Source organism: Phyllostomus discolor, chromosome 4, assembly GCF_004126475.2.
Source record: "Phyllostomus discolor isolate MPI-MPIP mPhyDis1 chromosome 4, mPhyDis1.pri.v3, whole genome shotgun sequence".
NCBI classification, from domain to species: domain Eukaryota; kingdom Metazoa; phylum Chordata; class Mammalia; order Chiroptera; family Phyllostomidae; genus Phyllostomus; species Phyllostomus discolor.
In genome coordinates this window covers 113,114,481-113,136,002 of record NC_040906.2, presented here as the reverse complement: position 1 = coordinate 113,136,002, position 21,522 = coordinate 113,114,481, and the positions used below count along the sequence as shown (strand labels likewise).

Here is a 21,522-nt window from a genome sequence, read left to right as displayed (position 1 = left end):
CTCCAGGCAATGTGATATCTACACATCCCCAGGGAATCAACCCCCTCTCCCACCATCCCACCCAAACAGTCTCCCCAAACTTGTAAGAAGCTGGTTCTAAGTCCCCACAAGTCCACAGTTCTTGGACTCCAGGAGACTTCAGGCACAGCCCAATGTGCCCTAGGTAGGGGGCAACTACATGTTCAGGGGTGGGGAAACTGAAGCAGAATTCCATGTAGAATTCTCTCCTCTGAGATTTCAGTGGGCATATTCCCAATAAATCAAAGATACCCCCTGCCTTCTCTGGGGCCCCTGGTGAGGTAGACAGTGGCCAGCTCTTGCTCTGGGAGCTTCCTCCAAGTACATGCTCCATGTTGTACAACTGCAGGGCTGCTACTCATATCCTTACCTTTGGGAACTGTGTCCAGCCTTTGCAGTCTTACTGGCCAGCCCGGTGTTGGACCCCTCCCTTATGTATGACAATAGACCTGGAAGCTTTCTCCTTACTTCAGTACACATTCACCTCCACTGCTGGCCAGGGTCTGTGAGCACTACCCACCCCCTACACTTCTGCCTTCTCTTTGGGAACTGACCCCTGCCCCTGGTGCCTCCCTGTATAGATGGGTAATATGGTGAAGGTAGAATGGACAGACCCATTCTTTTGGGCCCAGTACAGGGCAGCAGCCCAGGATAGCAGATAAAAGTTGGAGTGTCCAGAGCCCCATGAGTGACTCACCTGTTGGGAAGTATTAGTTATCAGCTCCTACGCAGGCAGCAGCCACAGCCAACAGAGAATTAAACATGCACAATGTTAGCCAAGAGGTACAGGGCAGGAATAGGAGAAGAGATGTAGGGACCCCTATCTTCTACTCTCCTCATGCCTAAAGGCATGCTCACCCCAGTGAGACCCCATGGCTGGAGATGGAGACCTATAAGCAGTACCCAACAGGAGCTGCTTCTAGCAGACATGCACTCACAAGCCAAACAAAGCGGAGGACAGACAGTGTCTCCCACATACCCTGGGCACAGTGGGACCACCCACCACTCTGTAGTCAGGGCAGACCAGGCCCCCAGTGCCCCATCCCAGGCCTCCCTCTCCTCTGCTGGGAATCTGCCCAGAGGGCAGAGGGTACTTCTCCACCCCATGAGTTTAACTTTCTCAACAGGGGAGGAGACACTGAGGCAAAGGAAAGCACCATATTCTGGAATTTTGCCCCTGGCCCCCTATCCCTTGCCTGCCTTTGAATCTCTAAGGGGGGCTGCCAAGGAGGCAGAGCTCTCACCTGGTTCTCCCTTCCTGACCCTGATGGGGCTGAAATCACTGAGTCACGTCCTCCATTGAACAGAGAGAGAAGGCCCACAGCTGGAAGAACCTTCCTCCGCCCCACAATCCAGGCCCCAGGCAGCAAGAGGGGGTGACCAAGGCTGTACGGCCTCCAAGATCTCTCTCCAGCTCTGTTGATGTGAATTCAGCCCCAGAGTCTGGGCAACCTCTGAGTGACAGTAGCCTGGGTGAGCTTCGCTGGACATGATGCTGGACTAACTGGGCTCAGAAAGGCGAGGTGGGACAGGGGCTTTCTATCATAACTCTTCTCCACTCACCAAACGGGGAGGTCCCAGATTCAGCTTGTCCTCAACCTCAGAGCCTCTCTTTTCCCACTGGCTATCATCCCAGCCCACCTCAGGATCCTGGAGAATGGGTGGGCCAGACCAGAACACTGGCCCTGAGGAAAATGCTCGAACTAGATGGAGGCATGTGATTGGCCATGCCCAATACACCCCTTGCACTCACTCCCTCCATCCCTGGCACCCCCTCCGGAGCACAGGTGTGCAGGAGCACCACGTGCTCAGAAGGACTCCCTCTATGACTGCCTGTGCCTGCACCTGCCTGACACGGGCAGGGGCTGAAAGTGTTTCCCGGAATCAGATGCCTTGAGCACCCACATTTAAATTATATGAACAACCATCTGGTTTTTCTAGAACCCCAAAACAGGGCCAGAGCCCTTTCCCCACCTCACTCCGTTGGCTAGTCCCCTAGCAACAGTGACACCTGCCCTCAGCCCCACTGCCCTCAGAAAGGGTCAGCCTCAGGTCTGAACTTGTCAGAAAGAAGTGGGAGCCCAGTCAGTACCTGTAGTTGCTGCCCAGGACTCAGGAGGGCACAGACCCCACTCACTGGCACATGGGGAAGTCCTCAGGGCTGGAACCCTGGGATCGGCAGAGAAAACGTGGAATAGCATACCCCCAAGTGGAAACAGCCTCTGGGAGGCAGGCCAGAGAGAAAGCAAACACTTTAAGGCTTTTGGCTGCTAATGCTTGAACTTGGGGGGAAGGCCCCTAGATGTGCCAGCTGCAATGCAGGTTCCTGAGCCCCGATTCGTTTCCTGACTCCCATTCATTTGGGGATGAGGTCCAAGAATCAGTACTTTTGGCAGTCCCACAGGTACACGGCATAGTTTGAGATCCCTGGGTTGGGAATGCCCTGTATTCTGTCACCAACCCCACTCCCCCTACTGCTGCTTACTCGTCAGTCATCTGTACACAGCGTCTATAAAGCAGAGTCCAGGGCCTCAGTTGACCTGCCCAGGCTGTCTCCAGCCTCAATTCCCTAACATGACCTGGAGTAACTCCACCTTCCTTGATACATTAACATCCTCTGCTACTCAACTCTTGGGGGTGTTGAGAGATGACAGTATGGTGGAGAAAGTGGTTTGACAAGTTAAAATGCCTTCTAGGTATAGTCCCTAAGTGCTGGGGCCAAAGAAAAAGCAGGGTCAACACCGGCCAGGCCCTCAGACTCCACTTCCAGTGGTCCAGGAGGGAAAAAGAGAAATGAACAAAATTCTATTTCATCACTTAATGCATAAATACAAACTTCAATACAATGGGATGTCTCCGCTCACTGCACACCTCTAATTCATATCTATATCTGTGTTCCCAATAAGCACATGGTACCTGATAAAGAATGAAATCATTCAATAGTTTCGGGAGGGAAGGAGGGAGGGACTGAGGGTTGGGTTCAAGGGGAAAATGTGAAGTCAAGATCCATCCAAGAGGCTAGAGGGGCAGGGTCTTACCTGGTGCCTCTGATAGGCTGAAAACATTTTTTCAAAGTCCTCTAGGTCCAGAATCCGAAATACCTGCATGTCATCAACTTCATTCCATACGGTGCCAGGGACACGTTCCTAGGATTTAGGGCAGGGAGAAGGCCCAAGGTTGGCTCAGTTCCTTCACTGTGGAGATGGCCAGTGCCCCCCTAATCCCATCTGCCCCCCCAGCTGCACACAATATGACAGCCAGACTTTTAGGCCTTCAGAAGGGGGTTGATTCTTCCCCCTCAGACCTCCACCCCTCCTTAATCCTCTGCTCCAGGGTAGAGTCTAGAGACAACCCCCTTCTCCTCCTTTCCATGTGAGGCCTATGTGTGTGTTAGAGAAATCAGTGGGTGTGCTGGAGTAATGGGTGGGCAAAAATGAACTCCTTCCAGAAAAGCAAAACCAACCCAGTGCTCTCAGGGCACTCTCCCTGAAGGTCGGGGCTGGCTTAGCCACTGGGAGGAAGCATGCCCACACATACTTGGGATCCTCAAATCCTTAGTGCAGATGGGATTTCCTGTATCTGAGATGGTCATTTCTCCTCCCAGAGGTCTTCTTCCCACTTTCCCAGATTCCCAGAAAGTGGCCAAATGCCAAAGGCTGGGACATCCTGGCCTCTCCAGTGACTGATGAGGCCAGCAAGACTGCCACAATTTCCTGTGGGTCAGACTCAGGGAAGATGTACCATCCTTTAAGACTGGGATGGGCCCAGGAGTTTATATTCCAAGGTCTCTCAACTTAGGCATTGCCCTACCTCTGTATAGAACACTTGCCTTTAACCCCCACCCCAGGGATCTAAGGAGAAGTGGCTAGCCTCTGAGGAGGAGCTACCAGCCAAGCCAAGAACACTCCAGTGGTCCTGCAACACCCCATAATGGCTTAGAGGACAAGAGGCTAGATAGAGCCCCTCCGCCCAGATGCTCCACCCCTCTCTTCCCAAGAATCTTCACCTCATCTAGAGCTTTGCTGTCTTTTCAGCAAAGACTCACCCCACCTTCTTCTGACTGCAGAGCAGCTGGGGAGTCTTCCTAACACGGCCTCCTCCTCCCTCCATCTCCCCTTTAGCAAGGCTTGGAGAGAGAAACATACTTTACACTCATTTTTATTTTCTTAAACTCTGGAAAAGGGGAGGCTAGGCCAGAGCAGGGGGTGGGGACATTCCTGTGGCCTTCTTAAGGCCAGGGACCCTCTTGTGGAATGCCTGGCTAGGAAGCTCAGAGAGGCAAGGGATACAGGCAACTGGCCAAACCCAATACAGACACATTCTTTTCATGGCAGAAGCAACCACTGCATGTGTGTGCACGTACACGCAAGAGCACAGGCAGGATAAGAGAAGGGGTCTGGGGAGAGGAGACAGGCTCCTGGAATGGGGTGAAAACAAGCAGAGGGGAGATGGTCAGGATTCGAGTTGGAGAAGGCAGGGGAGAGAAACTTCTATTTCAGTCCCCACTTAAATCTAGGCCTGGGTTGGTGGGCAGGCGCACTGTGAAAGCCCAGAAAGGTGAAGTATCCCCTTGCTCCTTAGTGCTGGTGAAGCCAGGTTGAGAAAAAATGGGCTGGAATGAGACAGTGGGATGTTGAACACTAGGAAGAAACAACAGACTGAGCGTCCAGTCTCTCCCGCACATCTTCCCAAACACTCTCCTTTCCCCCACTCGCCACAAGAACTCTTGGTGGAAGTGTAGCCAGTTCTAGAGCCAGACAGAGGTACACCCATGCCTAGTGTTCTCCACATCCTAAATTTCACCCAGTCATCTTGATGTGCCCACCATGCACACTAATTCTCAGATTTAATTTTTATACCACTCTGGCCAAGATCTCACCACCTCCAGTCTAGATTCCTAGAGCTTTTGCCCCTTTAGAGACTCCTTGTATATGCCAAGGAAATCCTTCTCAAAAACACATTTCATTAGGTTTCCCTCACGCAGCATTTGGGGTCAAAAAGACCAAGGTGGCTTGTTCTCCCTCGGCCTCGTCACTCCATGGAACTGTTGGCAAATGGAGGGGAACTCCATGTCACATAGGGAAACTGATACTTACTGAGTTAAAGTGTGTATTAAGTGAAATAACACAGTTAAAGCACACATGTAGTACCACCAACAATGATTTATTATTATTATTATTATTATTATTATTATTAAGACTTTCTATGTGTCAGTCACTGGTAAAAGCACTTTATATGTATTAAAACAAACTTTGATACAGATGTCATAATTACCCCCATTTTACAGATCAGGAACCTGAAGCCCAAATGATGAAATAATCACTAGTCATACAAGTAAGAGCTGAGGACTGGGATAATAGATTCACAAATATTTCTTGATGCCCCTCCACCCATCCTTGCCGAGGAATGTCTGCAACTCCTGTAAATGCTCCCCAATGCCTATTTCATCAAACTTGTATTTTCCCGTCTAGGAATGAAACTCTAGCCTTCTCTGGATCCCTTCAGAATTCACATAGACTTTATTATTAGTGGGACCCAGAGAAAATCCTAAGCTCTATGTGATAAAAATGTTGCAAAAATATTAGTTGCCTTGATTGTCATGTTTGTTAAGGTTCCTAATCAACATTTTGTGACACTTTAAAAATTATAATTATAATCCCTGGCTGGTGTAGCTCAGTGGATTGAGCGTGGGCTGTGAACCAAAGTGTCGCAGGTTCGATTCCCAGTCAGGGTACATGCCTGGGTTGCAGGCCATGACCCCCAGCAACCACACATTGATGTTTCTCTCTCTCTCTCTATCTCCCTCCCTTCTCTCTAAAAATAAATAGATAAAATCTTTAAAAAATGAAAAAAAAATATAATTATACGTTGTAAATATAGGAGACAAAAACTATATTTTTCATCACAATTTTAAAATATGTTACTTCTGACCATGAACAATGAATGTTTCCATGCAGTCCATGGCCCCTGGTTCTTCAGAGGCAGGCCCCTGGCTGCTCAAATGCTCTTTGCCTTTCTGGCTTGCATTGTGGCCATGGAGAAGCATCCACAGGGCACAGCTGTGCAATGCAGCTGTCACAAACTTTAACAGTGTTGCTTCGAAATGCTGCTAACAGGTGGCTCTATAATGTTACTAATTTAGATTGAAGATGTTATCAGAGGCCCAGGAGACTATAAATGGGCTGTATTCATGCACCGTCTTTCCACCTATATTATAAAACCAGAGGTAGAAGGAATCTTAGAGATCATCTCACAAACAAGAAAACTGAGGTACAGACTAAATGAGTGATTTCCCAGGTCACACAGTTAGAGCCAAACCTGGTTTGGTTGGAGGTTATCCTTCAATACATCCCCAGGATCTAGGTGTTTCTTTGAACATTCTTGCTAATTTGTCAGATTCAAAGCTCTTACAGAAAGACATTATGTCTCATTTTTTCATATTATCCACAGTCCCCAGCAAAAAGCTTTGTACAAAGCAGACTTCAAACTGACTGGCTAGCTGGTCTACCATTAGGAGAAGGCATCTAACAAATAGCTGACAACCTACTTAGCAACCCCATGCCTCTTCTCACTTGAATGTCCATTTGAGCTCACGTAAGTTCACTAGAATGGTACAGTTATGATTTCCCCAAAAGGTAGTCCAACAGGCCCATATGACAAGGTCAGAGTGCACCCATTACTCCCAGGCCCAAACATGACTGTTATGGAAGTATGAGTGTGAGTCAGGCCAGTTGAACTCAGTTGCCTAATATGTATTTATCTCCAGGACAGAGTCACCAGTCCTCTTAATAGAACATATTAGTACAGCACCAGAGGCAGGCTTAATCCAAACTAGAACTGGCCTTCATTTACTAGGGGTCTGATGCAGCCTAGTTGCATCTCTCCTCTATGCTCATGAGAATCCAACAGAGGAATCAACTCCACACACGGACCTGGGATTGGTAATTAGTGGGTCCTGCTCAGAAGGGCCTCCCTGCTGAGCCATCTTGGAAAGTAGCTCCTTTACCTGAGATGATGCCAAAATGTCTATATCTTGGCATCAAATTCTTCATTACAAGTGTGTCCTCATCTGTCATGCCTAACTTCAGTCTTTTGTACAATTGCCCTGATCTTTACCATACCTAGATTTTGGCCCAAGGTCTTTGCCTAGATCTTCTACCCTTTTCCTCAAATGGACCCTATCCTTAGAGTTCCAGCCCAGCCCTTGTCTTGTCTAGAAAGCAAGGCCCATGCTCCTGGACCTGTGTTACTCCATTAACCCTCAGCACACACAGATTCCATCTGCAGGTGGCTTGGCAACATGAGCATTAGCACATGTCCAGCCCTCTCCTCCCAGGGTAGATGTTCCTCCCAGTGAACAACGAGTAGCCTGGTATCAGCTGTCACATCTTCTGCATCCATTGTGTCTCCGTTTATGCCCCCCAAAGAAAGAACCCAGGGGAGAGATCTGCAAATGATGGGGCTGCCTGCCCTTGGCTGTAGGAGAGTGGATGCACTGACAACCTCTCCCTGATTACTCACCTCATTCAGCTTGACCCAGTTGAAGGACTTCAGTGGGTGGGAAGGTTGGGGGACACACTTCTTCCTGAGTGGGACATCACTGCTGGGGAAGGGGTCTGGAGGAAGGGGCAGGCCCATGCTGAAGCAAGGCGGGGCACCAGGGGGAGTGGGAGGCCCAACAGGTGGAAGGGGTGGTGGCGGTGGGGGGCAGCAGGAAAATGGTAAAGGGGGTGCAGGTGGAGGCAGGTCATTGGTTGTCATCGAGGAAGACAAGGTAAGTGGTCCCCCAGGGGGAGGTGGGGAAGATATGGGTCCTGTCTGTGGGGAGACAGAAAAATCCAAAAAACAAAGCCATCAGCAATAATACTTTTCAGGTTCCCACTATTACTCCTAAAGAGTAATTCTCTTACTCTTATTCTCCAGCTTCACTAGACTCTCCAATCCTGCTGTTACCTCCCACATACACTATTTCTGTATCCCAAACATCAGACACACACACACACACACAACCACAGACAGACACACATATAAGTCCAATACTCATATATAGACACTGAACAAAATCATAGTCATCACAATGCAACAGCAGGCTGAGACACAGAGTTGTATTTGCTACTACCTGCATGCGGGCATCCAGCTGAGGGTGGGTGGAGCCAAAATCCCCCCTGCACTCTGCTTCCAAAGTGTGCTTCCTGGGATAGCATCACCCAGAGGAAGGAGCATTATTTTTTCTAAGTAACACAAAGGTGACAGACACCCTTACAGCCTCAAGGGTCCCTTCTATGCTGAGCTAAGGTGCCCCTCTCTCTCTTCTCCCTCATCCTGAGGTCCTGAGCGCCTCCCCACACTGTTCTTCCCACCTTGTCCTGAAAGTCTCGGCTCATCTATATAAAAGGAGAGGAGAGTGCCCACATACTGAGATTTCACTGAGTTGGGCTACCAGCTCAGCCACTTGTCCACGAGCCTGGCGTAGTTCCTGGGACTCTCGGGCCAGTTTGTCCTTCATTTTGTTCAGCGTACGCATCATCTCTTCCTTCTCCAATGTCTTTGTCTCACATTCTCGCTCCTTCCTTTCCAGCTTGCTCACCAACTCCATGTGTTCTAGGATGGGGTGGGACAGGAAAGGAAATGGAGAGAGAGAATGTGAGTTTGTGTGTATCCCTCTCCAAAGGCAGAGGTGGGTCCTGGGCTGAGCAGGGGAAGCAGTGTGTAGAGTGGGCAGTGGGTTTAGGCAGAGCTCCTCACCTTTCCGGAACTTCTCGGCCTGGTCTCGCCACTGTTTGACCTCATTCTCATTGATAAGCCTGGTGGGAAGTAGAGGGAAGGGCCTGTTGAACGTTGGCTCACAACCCTCCAGAAGACAGGTCATCTTCCTATTCCCCACATTGGTGCCCTGATTTCCAATCTGTCTGGCCACATCAAGGAGGACAAGATTTTGACTCTCCAGATGTTTCTCCAGGTCTCTATCCCTGACTAGTTCTCACAACGTGTCTCTCCATGGACTGTTAAAGCTAAAAGAACCCTTAGGTATCTTATAATCTAATTCCTTTGGGAAACAGCTTAAGCTCCCAAGACAAGAGCTAGAGACAACAACTAACTACTGGTAGAACTAGGTCTAAATCTCAGACTCCCCTTAGTTATAATGATTTGAACCCCCTTGTAAAAATAGGTTTTTGCATTAACAGAGATCAAGATATTGACCCTACCATGGTGTAGGATTCCAAAGACCAATGTGTAAGAGTAAGGGAGAGTACCCATTCCAATAACACAGAATAAGTGTGTTGAGAGTGAAGAGGAAATATGTCTAATCCATAGGAACTCCTCATTCACATCCAACTCTTGTAATAGGGGTTAAAAGTAAACTGTCACCTAGACACCAAGGTATAAGAGAGGTGAAGTCCCAATAATCATTTCTTTGGTAAATCTGAAAATGTGAAAGAGTTATATCCATGACTCTTAACCTCCATGACCAGACCAAGGCTATAAAGAGGAGACAGAGTATGGAGGGGGAAATAATTTGTGCAGAGACTTCTTCGGAGAAAGCCACTACCATCATCTTCCCCGGGACTGCTACCTCCCTCACCACTGTCCAGTTGTCTTGTTTGGGCCTCTCAGAAAGTTTTGACCCATGTTCCTTGACATTGAGCAGGAAGCGTGGTGGACTAGGGTCTGGCTCAGAGGCACGTGGGCCCAGAGAGTGAAGAAGCATTAAGCAGGAGAACACTGCTGAGCTGGGTGGGTCCCATTGTGGGACTCCTAGAATTTATTGGTATGAGGATTGCATGAGGGTTTCTTTGAGGCATATGTAAGCACTGTGGAGGGACTATCCTGAAGCTATTTTAAGCCCTGTCTAAGAAGTCCACGTAGGAGAAAAATGGACACTTCAACAGTGCAAATATGTGTATTATATTGCCAATGAATCAGGAGCTGATAGAAGGGATAGTGCTAGCCAGCCCTGAGAAGAAGGAAAAAAACACACCTTGAATGATCAGTGAGTAGGGCTTTTCATGAGAGGCACCCAGCAAGGAACTTCTGAAGACCCCAGAAATACATTCATGACTTTACCCACGTGCCAAAACCAGAGAGCAAGAAGCCTATTTACTAAGTTACCTGATCAGGTAAGACCTTTTCCCTTTCTCCTTCCTGACCCCATGCTTCCTCTGGTTGGAATCAGAAACTGGTTAGCTAGTGGGAAAGGGGTGTAGAAGGGGTTAAAAGAGAAACAGAACTGAGAAAACAGGCCATCTCTCTCTCTCTCATAAACACACACACACACACACACACACACACCCTCCCCACTGCAGCTTTTTGGCCCCAGTCCAGAAAGAAGAGAAATTTAAGGCTCAGTCACATCTAGATTATTCATGTACATCTTGGACTAGTCCTTCCTTTACAGATTGGAGGCTATGTTGGAGGCTTAAAGTGATCTTAGGAGTTCCATTGCCCAAGAAGCAGAAAAAGCTTCATTGCACCTGAGTAGTTTTCATCCTCTGACAGAGGAAAAGCTTCTGTACTAGTGCAAAGAGTAGAAAATAAAGAAAAAGTTACATTTTGATCTTTACTAGTTATACTTGCCTAACATACCAGTTAGGATTTTAACCACATTAATCCATTTTAACCCTATTTGCGTAAATGAAGACACTGGCTGTACAGTTTAAAAATCATTTTCTGCTTGGCTTGGGAGTGCAATACAATGGATGACTGAGGGCCACTTTATCTCCTTAAGGGCAATTGGCTCAGACTTACACTGAAAGATAAGTAAATGTTTAAAATTAAAACTCAGTGTGTTTATAAGGCCTGAAGACTAACTGGTGTGACCTGAAACTTGGTTCTCTGTGTTTCTCTCGACCCAGGGTCAGTCAAAGACGGTAAGCCAGACCTCAGGCTGTGACACCCTTGTCCAACAGCCTCATGGTGAAAAATGGTCATACTCTATATCAGCAGTCAGCAAACTTTCTCTAAAGGGACAGAGTATTTTAGATTTTATATACTATGTACAGTCTTTGTTGCATATTCTTGTGTTCGTTTTTAACAACTCTTTTAAAATGTAAAAACTACTCTTAGCTCATGGACCGTACAAACACAAGCTGGGGAGTTAGTTCACAGACCACAGTTTGCTGATTCCTCCTCTATGCTGATTTTAAACTCCTCCTTTGTCCAATCCATGCAACGGATCACTGAGAGTTGAGTGACCGCCCCACATGCTGTCCCACATGGTAGTCATTAACTATGTCATATGGCTATTTGATTAAAAGGAAATACAATTTAAAGTTCAGTTCCCCAGTCACTCTAGACACAGTTAAGGTGCTATGCAGGCACATGTGGCCAGTGCAGATATGGAGCATTTCTATGATCTCAAAGAGTTGTTTTAGACAATGTTGCTCAAGGCCCATTTGGAGGTGTCTGGTGTGAGAGAGGGAGCTGAGCTTTCACTGGTGAGACCCCCCAACAGGAGAGAGATGGGAAGAAGCAGGAAGACAGGTGAGGGCTAACCACTGCTCACATGTTGACGATGTTCTTGACGTTGAAGTTCTCCAAGGGAGCCATGTCAGGGTCCACACCCCTCTCATCCTGGAGGACAATCTGCTGGAGGATGCGGTCCAGGAGCTGCCACTGCTGGAGGTAGCCACCGTTGCGCTTGTCTGAGGGACAACAGGCATCATCTGTTTAGTGAGCCCCCTGGAGCCTCACCCTGGAGTCACTGCTTGGGCCCAGGCTGGTGAGAGGTGCCCTTACCCTCCCTTGGCAAGCTCCCAGTCTGAGAGGGGGGGCAGTGTAGTTGCTGATGATGGAGATTTGCAAAACCAGTCATTTCTTGATTTTCTGTGATTGACCCTCTATGAATGTGTCAACCCCCTTGACATATTTCTCTACTCCCTGAAATGCTTCCTGGAAGCCTCTCTTCCCTTTTGCTACCTGAGCATCCTATGCCCTGGAATGAAAACTGCTTTTTATATTATCTTTAAAGAGCACCTTTAAGAAAGTAAATCTGCTCTAAAATATTGCAGGCTGAATAATGAAATCTCTAGGGAATTTTTTTTTTAAAAAAGAAGAGGTTGTAGGATTATCTATGCTATTGTTCTACAGAGAAAGAGGAATGGAAACTAATTACAGGTATGCACAGACAGGGAGTCAGACTGGTTGAAGATGGGGTAATAGAATCCAGGAAGATTTTTTTGGTGAAGGTCACCCTGAACTATGAGGGCAAAGGCATTCTGTGTTATGCCTGATCTTAAAGGGCCCCACTCTCATCCTCTGTAATCATAGTGTCTGCCTGGATGTGGACTTTCTAGAGATTTCATTTATTTATTTTTAGAGAGGGGAAGGGGGGGAAAGAGAGGAAAAGAAACATCAATGTGTGACTGCCTCTTGTGCACCCCCCTACTGGGGACCTTGCCTGCAACCCAGGCATGTGTCCTGACTGGGAATCGAACCAGCGACCCTTTGGTTCGCAGGCCAGCACTCAAACCAGTAAGCTACACCAGCCGGGGCTCTTCATTGGCTCTTGATCCCCCATACTTTCATCCCTACTGACCACCAAGGGAGGTCAACCAGCATGATCCTGACCATGAAGTCAAATCATTAAGGCCTACAAGGCAGAAGGTCATCTGCAAAGCCCCATTCTGAAGCAGACAGAGAGACCTAGACACACTGACCATGGAACATCAAGCATAGGGACTTGTGGGGCCAGAAGTCAGGTTCCCCAGGAGCTTCCCAAGTGTCCATAAAGACCTTCTGGACCGACTCTGGAGAGGAACTGAGAGCTTCCTGGTCCCCGCCACAGAGTCTATTTTCTTTCCACCATTCCATGGACACACGCATTACAAAGTGGCATCATTTTTCCATTTACCTTTCACCCAGGAAAACAGGGTGAGGCCAGAACACAGCTCATAGAAGTAGAATATGTTTCATCTAAAGCCCTGGCCCCAAAGAAACAAAAATTCCTTCATATGGAAAGATTCACTCAGCCTCAAGTTCATACACTGGAAACGAGACAATAATAATGCACATTCCTTAAGTCATTTGGAGGTTCAGAGACATTGTGCTAAAGGACCTCACGTCACACCTGGCCAGAGTAGGCACACAGTAAATTGTCATTGTTGTCACTGTCACCACCACTAAAGAGAGTCTGTCTAGGTCAACCATGATTTTCCAAATATTTCTTTTGTAAAGAGCTTAAATACCAAATGGTACAATTTCAAATTGCATGCTGGGGTGGCTATTAGTAATTATACATGATTTATGCTGTCACCTAGACCATAAGAGCTCGGCATCTGCTCCTGTAATCACTGACATTTGTATAGAGAAGCAGGGGATGCTCTGACTGGTGTGGCTCAGTTGGTTGGGCATTAAACTGTAGGGCAAAGGGTCACTGGTTTTGATTGCCTGTCATGGCACATGGCTGGGTTGCAGGTTCAGTTCCAGGTTGGGGCACATATGAAAGGCAACCATTTGATGTTTCTCACATCAATGTCCCTCTCCCCTCTTTTTCCCTTCCTTTCCCTCTCTCTGAAAATAAATAAATAAAATATTTTTAAAAGAGAGACAGACAGAGCAGCATGACGAGGGTCTTGGGATGGAAGACAGCAAGGACTAGATGGAGGAAATAATTAAAAAACAACCAGATTGCTCTATCCTGCAAAGCTTTCATTTAGAATGGAAGGGCAGATTAAGTGCTTCTCAGATAAGGTCAAATTCAAGGAGTTCATCATCACCAAGCTCTTATTATATGAAATGTTAAAGGGATTTATCTAAGAAAAAGAAGATAAAAAATATGAACAGTAAAATGACAGCAAACTCACAGTTATTAACAACCACACCTAAAACAAAAACCAAAACAAACTAAGCAAACAACTAGAACAGGAATAGAACCACAGAAATGGAGATCACATGGAGGGTTATCAACAGGGGAGTGGGAAGAGGAGAGAGGGGGAAAAGGTACAGGAATAAGTAGCATAGATGGCAGGTAGAAAACAGACAGGGGGAGGGTAAGAATAGTATAGGAAATGGAGAAGCCAAAGAACTCATATGTAGGACCCATGGACATGAACTAAAGGGGGGGAATGTGGGTGGGAGAGGGTGTGCAGGGTGGAGGGGTATGAAGAGGGGAAAATGGGACAACTGTAATAGCACAATCAATAAAATATATTTAAAAAAACCAACAACACAAAAAATGCTACTCATTCCACATCTATGCCACTCCCCACACACAGAACTTTTTGGAACTCCCCAGGAGGCCTGATCACTCCCCTGTTGAGCTGATGGCCAGAGCTGTTTGATTTCACACTGCTTGTTGGACTGTCATGTTGGCCTGCATGTTGGCATTGCTCAGAGGCAAGTCCCAGCAACTCCCCAAGGTGATAATGGAAATCTTGGCCTCAAGGAGGGAGGAAGAGCAGGGGCTGGCCTGGCTTCCCCGGGGCATGTGTAGAGTTAGACTTGGTGAGATTCACTATCCTAGGAGGTCCCAGAACCTTGTCTCAAGCTGCTCCAGACTAGGGCTCAAGCAGCTGAGGAAGTGGCAGGAGCAGGCTACTCACAGGGCATCTGCAGGCAGTGGTGCAAGACAGAGAGCAGGCAGGGATAGGCCTCTGTGTGCTTCAGCTTCCTGTGGATCAGCTCAAACATCTGGGAAGCACTCTTGGTGTCAATGTGGACCTGGGGGAGTGCAGGTAGCAGTGACTGGGATGGGAGAAGGAAGCGGAGGAAGAGAATAGGAAAGAGAAGACCCTGCCTCCACCCACTGAGCAATGGCGCACCCCCTGGAGAACCTACCTTCCCCTGCCTCTGGCCCAGGCTTTAAAAAGGAGGAGTGAGATGTGCTAACTATATAAAACAGGGTTTCTCTATCTGGGCACTAATGGCATCTCAAACTGGATAATTTTTGTTGTAGGAGGCTGTCCTGTGCATTGTAGGAGGTTTGGTAGCATCCCTGGTCTCTATCTATCAGATGCCAGTGGCATTCTCACATTAGTTGTGACAACTTAAAAATGTCTCAAGACATTGTAAATGTCTCCAGGCAGGTGGGAGTGTGGACACCAAAATCATCCCTGGTTGAGAACTGCTGATTCAAACCAAGGGACGGAAGCAGGGACATAGATGATTCAAGAAGCACATAGGTCCACAACCTTGGCTCAGACCCCAGACATACTCTCGAGATGTGTAATAATGGGCAAGCTGCTTGCCCTCTCTAACCTCAGTCTCCATATCTACGAATGCAGGGATTTTGAGAGAATGTACTAGGATGGTATTTGGTGACTGAAGCCCCAGCCAGAATTAGGTTTCTATTTGCATAGGGATTGTATAGTTCATACTAAGCGGCAGAGTTGTGTATTTTCTGGGTTACTAAGGCTAAAATGAAAATATGATTTTGTTTGCTAAGCATGATCTGGTTAGTAATGGGGAGAGGTGTCTCAGGAAATTGCTAGAGGGCAGGGGAAAGTAGTCCAGAGAGGCATTTAAGGCCACTCATGTGTAAGAAAAAGCTATCTCTCTTTTGTTCTGGGGTTCTGACCTCCTGGGGGGAAATACCCCATCAGCTAAGGCCTGTCAGGTGAGGCTTCCAGAAACATGGCTGGACTCAGCCATGGGGGGACCACCAAGAAACCAAACAACACTAGACCCACCACAGTGCAGGATCTGAAGAAGTGGCTGTAGGGCCACCTGGGACCCACTGCAGTCACCTCACCCAGGCAGGCTCCTCACCATGTCAAACCTCCTGGCTAGCTCCAGGTCATCCTCATTCCGGACCATCTCAAAGAAGTCTAAATGCCTAGATAGGGTGGGAATATAGAGAGTGTAGACATCAGTATCAGGACATCCTTGCCCATTCAAGCCCCACCGGCTAAACCTGAGGTTTCATTCAACTGAGGCCTCTCAAACCTCAGTTTCCAAATCTACAAAACCAGAAAGAAGCCAGCTGTCTGCAGGCCAACCCATGGCCTTCTCAACATCAGGCACTATTGACATTTGGGGTTGGATTATCCTGGTTATGGGAAGCTAATCTGTCAGTTGAAAGAGGTTCAGTGGCATCTCTGACCTGCACCCACTAGATGCCAGTAGCACCTGCCACCTTGAGTTGTGACCATCAAAAACGTCTCCAGTCATTGCCAAATGTCTCCCGGGGAGGGTGGCGGTTAAATAGTCCAAGTCATGGACTGCTGTCCTACATATCCTTCCCAGTGTTCTCATACTGTCCCCATGGCAGCCCTCAAGATAAATCTCTCTAACTTTCTACCCCATCCACCCTCCCACTCCACCTCAAAAGGATTCATCCTCTCTCGCTTAAGACCCAGTATAATACAATAGCCTGTTTCAGTGGAACAGAACCAGAGGGGCTGCTGGTAATACAAGGGAATGTAATTGTGCCCTAGATCAACAAGGGCCTTTATGGCTTGTCTTCTGAGCAGGGCATTTGTGTTGAGCAGCAGTGCACCGCAGGGCATTTAACATTCCCAGTCCCTAACAACCAATATTCACAGCATCCCCACCATGCAGTTTGAAAACCAAAGGACACTCCCTCATGTTTCCAAATGCCCCTAGGGGGCAGTACTGTCATGGTTGAGGACTACAGGGTCCACCTGTCTATAATATCAGAGATCAAACAGCAGGTCAGTGAAGAAGACAGTAGGGACACAGGTAAGACATGGGACATGGGGTGGGGGAGCCACCCCCCCGCCACACACACAGACACAGAACTGATTCTGCATTGATGCTGAGTATGGCAGATGGTCTCTAGTGGAAAGGACAGCCTCCAGGATGGTCATAATCATTACCCACCAAGGTACTGTCCCCATAGGTCTGCCGTGGGGATGGGTGGCTTGGGCCTTACTTGTCCAGGATGGCATTCTCATGCTGTCGGAGTTTGTCAATCACAGGCTGTATCCCCAGCATCAGGAACTCATACCGTAGATGGAGGCGGAACTCCAGATTATCCTGGGGATCAGCAAAGGACTAGACTCACTGACTGGTCTCAATTTCCATGAGAGTCACCAGTGAATCCTCATTGCCACACTAATCATTGTCCCACCACATCTGCAGCAAACTCATCTGGAACTGCTTCAAGTCCCAAAGTCCCAAGAGGGTTGGAGGAGACATCTTTTGATGTTGTTAATTTATTCCCTTTATGTCTCCTGCCTCATCTCCCTTGAGTCTCTTGCCAGGTTTTTCGTAGCTTTTGTCAGCACAGAGCAGTGTTGTCGAGTGATACCAGAGCACAAGCTTGGGAGTCAGAAGATGTTAGTTCAAAGCCCTGCTCTGCCACTTATTCTAGTTTTGTGACTTTGGGAACACTTTAGTTTCCTCATTTGTGAAATGGGCATGATATTACCTATAGGAATGATGTTAGTAACAATTACCTGATGAGTTATGGTTACCAACTAATCAGAACAGGTATCGGCCATAAATACCTAGCACTGAGAAAGGTGTCAGCATTTTAGAGACAGGTTCCACCAATCCACCTCATCTACCTCATGTTGTCAGGATTGGATGCAAAAAAAACAAAAACAAAACAAAACAAAAAACATGCTGGCAGAAAAGCAGAGACTATTATAGTGCCCCTTTCATCCTTCAATAAACTGACCTTGACTAGGGCATCTGATTACGTTAGAATTTGGGGAGTTCATCTGCTCTTCAAATTCTTCTTTAATTGTTGCTATCTTAATAGTTTGAGAATCCTATTCTGATCTCAAAGGAAAAAAATTTAAAAAAAAACACACCTCCCAACAGATGATTGTAGAAGAGCATGATTGGTCAACCCAGAAACCATTCCAGAAGCAGATTTTTATAAAACTCTAGAAAAAAGGGGCCATACTCTTCCTCCTCCTGTAAATGACCCCACCACCCTAAGCCATCATCAGCCAGCCAAAATTGGGGTTTGTCCATAACAACACATAATGCATGATGTATTGATATGCATGCAATGCATAATGCATGATTCCTATGCAGGAAATTCTCCAGGAGTCTCTCATGACAGTGAGGTTAATGACAAGCTATTCTTTCTTAGCCCCAAAGAAAGAGGCAAGTGGTGATAAAGATAATGAATCTGAAGACAATGATAGTAGTGGCAGCCATACCAACCAGATGCCTGGCCCTTTCCTCTGCTACCTCCCCCAGAAGAACTCACACACTCTAGCCCAGGTCCAGAAAGTCAGGGCACAGCAAGGGCCAGGCAAAGGGGCCTCACCTCTCCAGCACCAGCATTGAGGACAGCATTGATGAAGGACATGATGGCTGTCTTCAGATTCACTTCATCCCGGTACCGGCCCAAACTTCGGTCCAGCTCATTCAGCAGTGTCTGGATAGAAGGGCAGGACAGGAAAGGAGAGGGAGGCTCAGGATCCTAAAGGTCCAGCCTCTGCTCCTTTGCTTCTGCCATTACAACGATCCAGAATGCCCCATCCATGCTTTCTACCCAATCTACCCAACTTATCTGGAACCTTCTCTACAGCTTCCAAGAAGCCTCATTTGCCTCTCCACACCTCCACCTCAGCCCTGCCATACTTCCTCTCCACTCAGCCTTTTGGGGCTTGGTTTATTTTTTTGGGCAGTGCTGAAATACTGATTCAGCACCTTCCAGCTCTTCACAGCTAATGCATGTGCTGCCCAGCTTCTTGTCAGCATGTACACTGCCTTTGATCTGTTTTGTACCTTCTTTAAAGGGCCAGGGGCCACTTTTTGCAGAGTAGGTGCTTGAAGGTGTTTGATAACAGAATAAACAGTCAATACTGGTGGATAAACCACAGAGAATGTAATGACTGTTCACATCTATTGAGACTTACTCTGCACCCAGACACTTTATGCTTGTTGTCTACCTTTTTGGCACATTTCTGGGGGGCAGGTCAGGGAGAAGAAAAGTGAAATGCTTGGCCTCAGCTCCCAGGACTGTTTCTGGTGTCCAGTAGTATGCACTGGCCCAGTGTAGGGCCTAAAATCTTGAGCCCAACAATTGCAATCAATTCAACAATTCTTAACCGAGTCCCTATAATGAGCCAGGTGCTGGGCTCAGAGAGGTAGAGCCACAAAAATGAAAGAAACCAATATTCCAGCCTCAGAGAACCCATGTTCTAGCAAGAAGTCTATTTTCCTAGCAAACACCCATTTCTTAAAGCCCCTCCCATGTTTTTATACAAGCCTTCTGCAGGCACCTCACCTGGAAGCGTGTCCGCTCAGCGGCATACACCTGGTAGTGCAGCATGGCCTGCAGCACTTTCTTGTGACCACCAGGCACTAGGCACACGGCGCCCAGGATCTCTAGCACGGCCACCTTGGTCTTGCTGTTCTCAGTGCGCAGGCTCTGTGCGATGGTGCTGATGGCCTCGGGCTGCGCCAGCACGTGAGCCCGCCCCTGAGAGTTGTTCATCAGAGCCTTGATGCAGCCGATGAGGGAGGTGTGGATGCGGCTCTCACAGGTGGCGTGGTCCATGCTCCGGAGGAAATTCAGCAGACATGTCAAGCCATCCAGCTCGATGAAGCGGGTCACAAACCTGCCCGGGCCAGAGTTGTTAGCAAAACAGGCATCCTGCACTTGCATATTATTCTGTATAACTATTTGTAAATAGTTATCCCATTACCTGTGCACCATTGTGTCCCACCTACAGTAACCACTTGAATCATTTATAAAGTGTATCTAAAGCCCTGAAATCCTATCAGCCCAGGGGGGCTTGTATCTTATTTGCATTTTAAATGCTCTGTATTTGCATGTTATTGACTGTCAGTTGCATAGCTATGGTGCTGTGTATGTGAAGGTGATGATCATGACAATGATTACAATAATTATTATAGCTGTTAAACCTGAAGACTCATCTCCAAGGAGGATGGAAATTAAGAAAATTAAAGTCAGACAACAAGGAAGACCTCCAGACCAGGGGAAGGTGTGGGTAGTGCATCAGAGTCTCTCAGTCCAAGGACCAAGGCTCTAGCAGGGTGTCCAACCCATGGCCCACGGGCCACATGGGCCCAGGATGGCTATGAATGCAGCCCAACACAAAATCGTAAATTCACTTAAAAACTTTTTTTTCTCATCAGTTTTTATCAGTGTTTGTGCATTTAATGTGTGGTCCAAGACAACTCTTCTTCCACTGTGGCCCAGAGACACCAAAAGTTTGGATACCCCTGCGAGGGTATTCTTCAAGGAGTCTTTAAGAAAACAGCTGAGTCATCTTGAATGTTAGCAGAAACACTAAAACCATTTAGTTAAGGGGTTCTTAACCTAGAGTCTTTGTTTCCTTAAAGGGTCTCTGGCTAGCATTCAAGGGGCCATGAACTTGGATGGAAAAATGAAATTATACAGGCATATCTCATTTTATTGCACTTTATTCTGACTTGCTGAAGGCTCAGATGATGGTTAGCATTTTTAGCAATACAATATTTTTAAGGTGCATACATTGTTTCTTAAGCATAATGCTAATGCATACTTAGTAGACTACAGTATAGCATAAACATAACTCTCATGTGCACTGGGATCCAAAAATTCAGTTTGACTTGCTGTGTTGTCATATTCCCTTTGTTGCAATGCTCTGGAACCAAACCTACAGTATCTCTGATATGCCTGTACTTTTACTTTTGATAACCTTTAACTGAAATTTAGCATTTCCTTCAATGATAAATGTAGGTAATAAATGACAGTGGTAGTAGCAGAATCTGTGGCTTTGTCACCCAAAGAAATAACAGCGATTTTCATATCAAGTTACACTTGTTGCAGGTATCTCAAAATATCATTTACCTTCATCAGCACTTCAAAATTATGGTTGCTAGTTCTTGCTATTTAAGGCACATTTATTGCTATTTCAGACATTTTAATATTTGGTAACTGTACTTCAATTTAATGATTTATGTTTTAATCCTATCTAATTTTATCTATTTTACTTTACTACTTAAAAAATTCTGAAAGTAGTCAATAGGTTTCATTTGGGTGCTGACGTCATCTGTGGCGCGCGTGCGCACATGTAAGCTTAGAACCCCAGGTTTAGTAGAACAGTGATGATCTGAGGAATGTCATAAATGGAACTAAGGGAACTACTACTTATAATACACTGGACCCAAGTGTATTTGTGTGTATTTCTATGTTATACAAATATATCCGGGAAAAAAATTTACTCAAATTAAGTTGTTAAAATAGGCATTATTTACATTACAGTGTGTTTTCTGTATTCTACTAAATGTCTACCATGACTCTGTGTAACTTTTGTAATCAGAAGTATATCAAGGGGAAGAAAAACTCATTGAAGTGGGAGACAAATCCAGCACCCCCCCCCCACGACCCATTTACTTCCTGATCCCACATCCTTCCGGCAGCCCCTACCCATGCCTGACCCCCACTCCATCCTGAGAGACAAGTGGAGATTAGGGTGCTCCCTTCTCCCTGGGTCTCTGTTTCCAGGCTCCTGGGGCAGAGACCTCAGCCCAGGTAACACACACAGCGGTGTGCCTGTAAATGTTCAAAGACGGGCTCTCTGGAGAAAGAAATAAAAGACCTGTAGCGTTTGCCAGTTTCCATGGTATAAA

At 46.9% G+C, this 21,522-nt stretch overlaps 1 protein-coding gene across 4 annotated transcripts in view; it reads right to left on the bottom strand.

Annotated features, from left to right (window-relative positions):
• DAAM2 (dishevelled associated activator of morphogenesis 2) overlaps nt 1–21,522 on the bottom strand; it is a 110,961-nt gene that overhangs the window by 15,341 nt on the left and 74,098 nt on the right. For 3 of the 4 annotated variants that reach the window (XM_028509027.2, XM_036024069.1, XM_036024071.1), the window contains 11 exons: nt 19,169–19,502; nt 18,203–18,313; nt 16,850–16,953; nt 15,724–15,790; nt 14,559–14,676; nt 11,522–11,660; nt 8,764–8,822; nt 8,435–8,619; nt 7,540–7,836; nt 3,057–3,164; nt 716–742 (listed from right to left, as the gene is read on the bottom strand). In XM_028509027.2, coding sequence (XP_028364828.1) covers nt 716–742; nt 3,057–3,164; nt 7,540–7,836; nt 8,435–8,619; nt 8,764–8,822; nt 11,522–11,660; nt 14,559–14,676; nt 15,724–15,790; nt 16,850–16,953; nt 18,203–18,313; nt 19,169–19,502 — 1,549 coding nt within the window. The remainder of the gene's footprint in view (nt 1–715; nt 743–3,056; nt 3,165–7,539; nt 7,837–8,434; nt 8,620–8,763; nt 8,823–11,521; nt 11,661–14,558; nt 14,677–15,723; nt 15,791–16,849; nt 16,954–18,202; nt 18,314–19,168; nt 19,503–21,522) is intronic. The other variant, XM_028509029.2, reaches the window with a different exon arrangement.